The 10,318-nt window shown below is 18.2% G+C and overlaps 4 protein-coding genes across 5 annotated transcripts in view; 1 reads left to right on the forward strand and 3 right to left on the reverse strand.

Moving 5' to 3' along the window:
- PRSY57_0106200 (mitochondrial carrier protein, putative) overlaps positions 1-549 on the reverse strand; it is a gene marked incomplete at both ends in the record, with an annotated part of 2,405 nt that extends 1,856 nt beyond the window's left edge. For both annotated transcript variants that reach the window (XM_012905381.2, XM_020114365.1), the window contains 2 exons: positions 64-316; positions 537-549. In XM_012905381.2, the coding sequence (XP_012760835.2) occupies positions 64-316; positions 537-549 (266 nt within the window). The remainder of the gene's footprint in view (positions 1-63; positions 317-536) is intronic.
- A 2,611-nt stretch (positions 550-3,160) lies between these two features.
- PRSY57_0106300 (hypothetical protein) lies at positions 3,161-3,730 on the forward strand (the record flags this gene model as incomplete). Its single annotated transcript, XM_012905382.2, has 1 exon — positions 3,161-3,730. The coding sequence occupies one exon, from the start codon at positions 3,161-3,163 to the stop codon at positions 3,728-3,730; it is 570 nt and encodes a 189-aa protein (XP_012760836.2).
- A 290-nt stretch (positions 3,731-4,020) lies between these two features.
- On the reverse strand, positions 4,021-5,778 carry PRSY57_0106400 (hypothetical protein; the record flags this gene model as incomplete). The annotated part of the gene is made up of 6 exons (XM_012905383.2): positions 4,021-4,125; positions 4,401-4,475; positions 4,646-4,778; positions 4,877-5,042; positions 5,145-5,337; positions 5,530-5,778. The coding sequence occupies 6 exons, from the start codon at positions 5,776-5,778 to the stop codon at positions 4,021-4,023; spliced, it is 921 nt and encodes a 306-aa protein (XP_012760837.2).
- Positions 5,779-6,476: 698 nt separating this feature from the next.
- PRSY57_0106500 (secreted ookinete protein, putative) lies at positions 6,477-10,305 on the reverse strand (the record flags this gene model as incomplete). The annotated part of the gene is made up of 4 exons (XM_012905384.2): positions 6,477-6,519; positions 6,632-6,713; positions 6,854-6,986; positions 7,201-10,305. 4 exons carry the CDS (start codon positions 10,303-10,305, stop codon positions 6,477-6,479), a joined length of 3,363 nt encoding a protein of 1,120 aa, XP_012760838.2.
- Positions 10,306-10,318: the final 13 nt, after the last annotated feature.

A 10,318-nucleotide genomic window follows, 5' to 3' on the forward strand; every position in this document is an offset into this window, starting at 1 on the left:
ATATATATATATATATATGTATGTATATTTTTTTTTTTTTTTTTTTTTTTTCTTGAAGCCTACGTGAAACCTTTGTACAAGTCCTTAAATCCATAGGTTTTAATAAAGTTGTACAAAAATATAGTATTTTTATTTTTATTTTTAATTTGAATGTAAGTTAAAAGATTTTTTTTATATTCGTTATTCCCTTTTTCAATTGGTTGTTTATAAATCTGTTTATTTATTTTTATAGTATCCAAAGGGTAAAGTATGATTTTACTAATCGTACAACCGATTATAGAACCCATAAAAGTGTCAAACACTATATGTTTATTATCTACAAAAGAAAAATTATTTTATATTTCTAAATAGAGGTGTTATAATATTTGCATTTATTATTTTTATATTTTTATTATATATATATATTATAAGAGTGACATGCTTTTTAATTTATTATACTTGTACATAAATATATACATATATAATATAATAATATATTTATCATGTTAACATATAATAAGGAACTTTTAAAAAAAAAAAGAAAATGAAAAACAAACCTTCATCATCCATTATAATAAAATATATTCTTATTCTTTTTTTTATTTTCCCGCATTTTTTTATGACAGTATAAAATATATATATATATATATATATATATATATTTATATATTTTTATTTATTTTATTTTTAAACAATTGACCAACCTTCTTTTTTATATAAAACGTTTATTACAAAAAAAAAAAAAAAAAAAAAGGAAAGGAAAAGAAAAGAAAAGAAAAGAAAAGAGAAGAAAGGAAAAGAACTCCTCTTCATCTTTAAAGAAATATTTGTTTTTTATTTATGAGTACCTTTAAAAAAAACGTTAAAATATTGTCGGTATAAAAGAAAAACAAAATGAATAAAGGAGATTTTTTTTTTTTTTTTTTTTTTCTTAATAAATATTATACATATATATATACATATTATATATATATATGTACATTTTAATGATGTATTGAATGTTTTCCTTTTTATATTATTTCTCATAATTTATATATATATATTTTTTTATTTTTATTTATTTATTTATTTTTACATGAATGGTATAAAAAATATATTGGGGTTTATAATATTTATATTGAATGGGTATAAATTTTTTTTTTATTTTATATACCTAAAATAATATATAATAACTTCTTCTTCTTTTTTATATTTTATTATTCATGTTTTTATAAATAATATAATTATATATTATAAAGGCAATAATTAAGAGATAAAACCGAAATTATGTAAAAACAGCATCAAAAAAAAAAAAACCCCATGAGAAAAAAATAAGATTTTTTTCTTTGTTTACTGTTTTATAAAATTATATATTAAAATAATAAATATTTTTATATTTATTCTTTTTTTTATTTATATTTATAAATTTTTTTGTAGGCATGATATATATATAACATATAATATATATATATATATATATATATATATATATATATATATAATAATCTTAAATAAAATAAAATATTTTTTCAATAATTATAAGAATACAGAATTAAATAAATTTTTTCCTTGGCTTATTATAAAAAAGTATTTTTTTTTTTATGTATATAATAAAATATATTTTATAAAATTAATAATTTGTTTAATATTATTTAAAATAATATATATATATATATATATTTTTTTTTAAACGTATTATTATTTTTGTTCAACCAAAAACAATGAATACATGCCGAATATTGTTTTTATATATAATATAATATAATATAAAAAATAAATAAAAATTATATGCTCTTTTTTTTTTTCTTTTTGTATGTATTGTTTTTGTTGTATGCAGATATAAAATATATATAATATATATATTATTTATATTTTTAAAAAATATGTTATTATATGTATTATATTATATATATATATATAATGTGATTTTTGTAGATCGAAAAATATTATCACATTATTATATTATTACATATAAAAAATTTATATATATATATATATTATTTTATATATATATAATATTTTTTTATATATGCTCATCATATATTCTTATAATGTATATGCTATAATATATATATATATATTTTTTTTTTTTTGAACCGTTAGTTGTTTCTTCTTTTTTTTAAACCATTGTCGTTTTTTTCTTTTTTTTTTGTCGATGTTGTTTTTTTTTAATTTTTTTTTTTTTTCTTTTGGTTTTTCGTTGGTTTAGTTTTATTTCTTGTATTTTATATAATATATATATTTTTTATGTATGTTAATATATATATATATATATTATTATTATATATTTTTATTTATATATAGTATATTATTATGTTTGTATTATTTATACATACATACATGTATTTTTTAAAAAAATATATAAATCCATATGTTGTTAAATAAATATATATATATATATATATAATATATTATATAAATATATTATTTTTTTATTTTTATTGTTTTTAAATTTAAAAAATAAAATAATATAAAAAGAAATAATAATAAATATATCAGATATATATATCTTTTTAAAAAAAAATATTTTTTTAAATAAAAATTTATAAAAAAAATAATATTTTATTATTTAAAAAAAAAAAAAAGTTTAGGGTTTTAGTAGTTTTTAATTTTAAAATAAAAAAATATAATTTTTTTCTTTTTTTTTTATTATTATATTACAATTTCTTTTTTATTCTAGTTTTATAAAAAAACAAAAAAAAAAATTATATTTTATTTTTAAATTTATATTAATTTTTAAGTTTCTTAAGCTTTTTTCTATTTATATATAAAAAGAAATAATAATAATATAAAATATATATATTATATATATATATAATATTAATACAACCATATTATATATAAAACATATATATATATATATATATATATATATATATATAGATCTCACCTGTAGTATATAATAATATATTAAAGTTATAATTAAATATATATATATATATATATATTGTATATGTATATATTTATTTATTTATTTATATTATATTATATTATCTAAGTAAATAAATAAAAGTAATAAAAGTATATATTTATTACATCTGTCAACAATCCTTTTAGATATATTACATTTCTGTAAGTATAATTAATCTGTATATATATTTAAATATATATAGATATAAATAAAAAATATATATATATATATATATATATATATCTACATATATATAATATATATACATAGAACAATTTAAAAATAACAAAAATGGCAAAAAGAAAATATATGTCAAAAGTCGACGGAAAAATAAATGTTGGAGAAAAACATCAAGCGAAAATTCCAGATCTTGTAACCGATGAAAATGAGAAAACTAATGTTGAAGAAACTCAACCTGTGGAAAATGTAAACAATGTTAATGATGATGTAAGAAAAAATAAAAAAGCTAAAACAGAACAAGTTGAAGAAACAACAAATAATGCTGCTGAAGAACAAGTTCAACAAGAAGAACCTGTAGAAACAACACCAGCAAATGAAGAAGCAGCAAATGGAGAAGCAGCAAATGAAGAAGTAGCAAATGAAGAAGCAGCAAATGGAGAAGTAGCAAATGAAGAAGAAGCAAATGAAGAAGTAGCAAATGGAGAAGAAGCACATGAAGAACTAGCAAATGGAGAAGAAGCACATGAAGAACTAGCAAATGGAGAAGAAGCAAACGAAGAACCATCAAATGAAGAACAAGCAAATGAAGAAGAAGCAAATGAAAAACCATCAAATGAAGAAGAAGCAAATGAAAAACCAGCAAATGAAGAAGAAGGAAATGAAGAACCAGCAAATGAATAAATTTACAAAAAAGAAAAAAAAAAAAAAAGATACTTTTAAAAGTAATATTTTATGAGTTTCATTTAAAAAAATATATATATCATTTTGTAACATAATGATATAATAAATACGTTATTTATATGATATATAGATCTAATATTTATATCCATTTTGATTTTTACTACATAAATTTTATTTGTTTTTTATATTATTAATATATACCTCTGATATTATATATATATATATATATATATATATATATACATTTATTTATTTTTATTTTTTTTTTTATAAATGTTTATATACAAGTTTTATGAAATTGCCGCAAAATCTTTTTTTTTTTTTTTTAAAAAAATTAGTTCGTTTGTTTTTACGTCGTAAAAAAGTCTGCATTTCTTTGCTCGATTTTTTGGTAACTATAAATTGGAAATAATACAAGAAAAAGAAAAAGAAAAAAAAAAAAAAATGAAATAAATAAATTTAATATAAATAATAGATAATTAAATATATGTTGATAGCAAAATGTTTCAATATATATATATATATATATATATATATATATATATGTAATTATATATATATGTAATTATATATATGTAATTATATATATGTAATTATATATATGTAATTATATATATGTAATTATATATATGTTAAGTATTTTATTTTGGAGATGGTTAACTGTTTTTACCTTAATCATTTCGAAATGCTTCAATTTTAAAATGTCCTCATCTATGGGAAGTTCAGGGAAGTTGTTCTTGTAAAACTTTAAAATGATAAAAAATATATAATATAAAATAAAAGTATGGCACACAACTTTGTACAAAAAAATATATTCGTATTTGTTTAATATTCTTTTTTTCAGCATAACGTATATATATATATATATATATATATATACATACAACCTTTTGAATCTTTTATTTACTCTCTTACGTTGTATAGCTGCCTAGGATTGGGGGGAATGTAATTTCTATTTTGTGGTAGATACTCATATCTTCTCATTATAGGATTGTAAAAACAAGTTACCACATTATCATCTTTTCTCTCTTCGACATTTTCATAAATACTACAAATAAGTTTAAGTTCATTATGTAGTAAAATATATTACGGATGAAGAAATATATATATATATATATATATGTTTATTTTTATTTTTTTTCCTACTGTTCTAGATCATAACTTGATCCTTTAAAAGGTAAATACACGCATATGGAAAAAACCAATCCAAACGTTAATAAAATAGATATGACAATATACATTTCTATGTGTTTGGTTGCTATATCCTTTCGTTTTCCTTCTGAATATCTTTTGTATTTTTCAATTCGTTCATCTGAAAAAAAATGTTTAATGATATTATATATATATGTATTTTTTTTCTCTTATAAATTTCATATTTTTAATAATTTTTTTTTTTTTTTTTTTTTTTTTTTACTTCTGTCATCTTCGTCTTCATATATAGACTCATCAATTATATCTGAGAATCCCATTTGTTCAAAATCCCTATCTATATTTTTATACTTGTTGTATATTTCTATAAATATTTCTTCTTTTTTTTTCTTCCGTTCTACATTCTTTTCTTTAATGTACATATCTGGGTGATAATCCTTGAGCAACTTCAACAATTTCTAAAAAAATAAAAAATTTATATATATATATATATATTATAAGTTGTATAAATAAATAAATATACATATATATATATATATATATATATATATATATATATATATATATATATATATTTATTTATTCATTTATTTATTTATTTATATTTATATATATGTTGGCCTTATATATATATTTTTCTTTGTACACACCCTTTTTAATTTGTTTATATCTTTTTTATCGTCATCATTAAGAATATGCTTAAAATCATTCTTTCTCAAGCTACTTAATATATTACAATCTTCTTTATATTCTTCATAATATTTTATCTCTTCTTTTTTCTCATTGGTCATATGCTGGTATGACATATGTATAAAATAATTGTTTTTTAAGTGATCATAACCATTACTGTTTACTCGTTGTATTCTTAAGTATCTACAATGTTTAATTCTAGAGAACATTTTTTTTTCTTCTTTTCAAATTTAAGGAATTATAATTAAATACGTCATTTTAAAATAATACAAAAGTTCAACAAAAAAAAAAAAAAATAAGAAAAGGAAATAAAAAGGAAGGGGTTTCAAATATATATTTTATCGTCGATTTAATACATAATTTTAAAAAAAAAAAAATCTTTAAACATATATATATTTATACACATCTTAATGTATATATTTTTTATATTTTAATGATATTATATCAAATATTAAAAAAAGAAAAAAGAAAAAAGAAAAAGAAAAAAAAAAAAAAAAAAAAATTATAATATGAAGTGAAATAAATAAATAAATATATATATATATATATTTTTATTTATTTATTTATACCCTTTTTTGAAACAAAAAAAATAATAGATTATTATTTTATACATACACAAATTACAATACTGTATACATATAAAATAACAAGGGGTATAATTTGTTTGTTTGTTTTTTTTTTCTTTATATATAGTTTCTAAAAAAAAAGAATTAAAACATTTAAAAAGGTTTTATAAAACAAATAAAAAAAAAAAACATAAATAAAAAAATAAATAAATAAAAATAAATATATTGTATATATGTATATATATATATATATACATTTATGTGTCAACAAAAAAAAAAAAAAAAAAAAATTGTATTATTAGATTGATGATCCATGTATACTCTATTCCTTTTTTTTTTTTTTAATTAAATGGAGATTTAGTAGCAACAATTTGTTGTCGTTCCCTAAAAGAATAAAAATAATAATAATTTATATATATATATATATATATATATATTTATATATTTATATATTTATTTATTTATTTATTTGTGTATATTTATTTTTTTTTATTACTTTCGTTGGGTCAGATACTTTTGGTTTTTATTATTGGAGTTCTCTACACCTTGATAAGGGGGTGGCGCATAAGAAAAGGACCCTACAAAAATGAACACACACATATATATAAATAAATAAAAATATATACACACATATATATATATATATATATATATATATATTATAACATATAAAGTATGATCATATTTCTGCTCATCATTAATTTGTTTATATATTTACCTTCTTGATTATGAAAAAACGGATCACCTGCTTTACTTATATTATTCATCTCTTCATTTGTTTTTATATATTCCTTTGTACCTTCAAATATATTATTTACCATGTGAGTACTCATCTTTAACTTGTCTTCATCCTAACAAAATATAAAATATGAAATATAAAATATGAAATATAAAATATAAAATATACATAAATAAATACATACATATATATATGTATATATATATATATTTCGTCCATGTATTATATTAAAGTCATATTTCACGAACAAATTGCTCTTTTTACTCAATCTACATATTAATTTTTATAATCTTTTAAATTGTTTTTCATATGTATCGTACTCTTACCAATTTGTTCTCCACGCTTTCTTCCATATCATGGTTAGTAACGTTGTTTCTCAAATAATTTTCTTCGACTTTATTATTTACAGATGCTTCTTCAGTGTTTTTACGTTGTGTCCCTTCTTTTGTTACATTTCTTTGTTCATTTAATAAGGGGTTGGTTACCTTATTATGTGTATTATAAATAGAAGATTGACTAAATCTATTTATATTACTAGGTGGTTTATTTATATAAGAATTTACTATGTTTGTTATAACATCAGAATCATTTATATTATTATTTTGTTCTTCATTTATAGTATTCTTTTTATTATTAGAAATATTATTATAATCATTTAAAGGGGAGAAGGGGTTTAAATTATTTATTATTTTTTTTTTTTTGTCATAATGAATAAAGGATTCATCTTTTTTTTTTTCATCCATATCGTTTGTCTTATTCTTATCAACTTGTTGAATTTCTTTACCTTCTACAATATATGTGCTATTATTAGCATAATCAAAATTTTTATTATTATCATAATCATTATTTTTCAGGTCATCTTCTAATGATCCATTGAAATATATACTTTTCCTTCCGTTATAATTTGATAAGTCTGAATCTCTCATCATTTTGTTAAAATAATTATCATCTTTTTTATTCGCATCCATGTTATTATAAATCATTTGATTTCCATCTTTCAGTGCATTCTTTACATGTCCATAATCTTGCTTTTTTGATTTTTGTAAAAGATCCTGCACCTTATTTTCATCATATGCAGAATCGTGCTTATATTTATTAGATAAATAATTGTTATTCATATTTAAATGAACACCCATGTTATTATTATCAATCTTATTAATATCCATGTTATTATTATCAATCTTATTAATATCCATGTTATTATTATCAATCTTATTAATATCCATGTTATTATTATCCATGTTGTTAATATCCATGTTGTTAATATCCATGTTATTAATATCCATGTTATTAATATCCATGTTATTAATATCCATGTTATTAATATCCATGTTATTAATATCCATGTTATAACTATCCATATTGTAACTATCCATATTATAACTATCCATGTTATACTTATTATTCGGAGGACTCTTGTCATTTTCCATACTATGAAAACCACTGTACCTCATTTTATCATTTAATATAAAGTGTTCATCATATTCGTTGACGAGATTATCTTTAAACTTTTTAATATCTACATAAGGATATTCATTTATAGAAGAGAATTTTTTGAGTTTATCCATTTTGTTACTTGTATCTTCATCAATAAAACCATTGGTTGTTAATTCGTTAATTATTAGATCCGATTTATGATTAATTTTTTTTAATGCTTGTGTAGATATATATGTAAAGACTCCTATATTATTAATATTCGATATCATATCTGTATAAATATTTTTATTTTCTTTATTTATTATATTACTGTTTACTAATAAGTTATCTGTGTTTTCTAATATATCTTGTAATATACTCTCATAATTAGATAAGACCTTCTTTTTTTCGACATTATATAAGATCCTTTTTAATAAATTCTCCATGTACATATTTTCACTTTCTTGATTTTTCAAAGAATATTTCTTCCCCATACCATATTTATTATAATATAATTTATATATCATTTTTTTAAATACATATTTTAATATATACAAAATTAAGATTATCAAAAAAAAGCCATATATATCAGGATATTTTTCTCTACCAAATTTATGTATAGATAAAAATGTAACACATACCATTTCGACATTTTCTAAAGTTCTTGAAATAAGAAAATTCTTAAAAGGTATTAAAAAGTTGGTATATCTATATATTAAACCTAATCTTATTACTATTAATATTTCCGTTATTACTTCAAAAAAATATTTTATGGATTCTGGTTTACTTAATATTTGTTCTTCGTACTCTTCTTTAAATGTTTTATATTTCATCTCATTATTCATATTATTATTATTATTATTAAATTTATTACTTGTATTATTTTTATTCATAGGAATATCTCCATCATTCAGATTATTATCTCTCCCTTTTATTATCTTTTCATTTTTATTATATAATTCTTTTTTTACTTGAATATTTTCATACGATCCATTATCACCTGAATCATGAAAATGGTTATTTATTAAATCTTCCATTTTATTATCCCCATCAATCGAATCATTTCTATCTTCAAATTCATTTAATTTTTTCTCAAATATTAAAAAGGCTTCCTTATCATGTTTACCTCCTTCATTAATTTCATCGTTTATATTAAGGGCGTTTGTATTTTCTTCTTGTGTAATATCCACAAGATTGTCATCATTATAAATATCTCCATTATCATAAATATCATAATTTTTATTAAAAATATTACTACTACTATTATTATTTTTATTATTATTATTCTCAATTTTATTATTATTATTTTTATTATTATTATTTTTATTATTATTATTTTTATTATTATTATTTTCAATTTTATTATTATTTTTATTTTCTTCTTTCCATTTCTCATCATTGTCTTCCTCTTCATCTTCATCCTCTTCTAATTTTCTACTTTTTTTTTTTTCCTCTTCCTTTCTTCTTTCCATTTCTTTATCGACTAATAAAAAATTATCTACATCGTTATTATTCACATTTTTTACATTCTCAAAAAATTTCTCATTATGAATAATATCCCTTAATTCAACATCATCGAAAAGTTTATCATAAAAATTATCGTTTTCTAAGCTTTCTGGAAATTCATTATGTTCATCAATGTTATTATATTCAAGAATATTATTTTTTTCCCCATCAACATCATTTTTGTGTTCACCATCAACATCATTTTTATGTTCATCCATTTTTTTATTTTTCCCATCAACATCATTTTTACGTTCATCCATTTTTTTATTTTTCCCATCACCATCATTTTTATGTTCATCAGTTTTTTTACTTACACTATTATTTCCTTTACGATTCATTTTATTATGTTGAACTTTTTTATTATTATTGCTTTTATTATTTTTTCCCTCCTCATTTTCATTTATTATGTCGCTTTGTTTCTTTTTCCCTTCATCGTTTAAATTTATGTTTTTACTTAAACATACTTTTAAAATAATAAAACAAATAACAAAAGTACTATAAAGTTTCATTTTTTTTTTTTTT

Source organism: Plasmodium reichenowi, chromosome 1 (genome assembly GCF_001601855.1).
Source record: "Plasmodium reichenowi strain SY57 chromosome 1, whole genome shotgun sequence".
In the NCBI taxonomy this organism is placed as follows: Eukaryota; Apicomplexa; class Aconoidasida; order Haemosporida; family Plasmodiidae; genus Plasmodium; species Plasmodium reichenowi.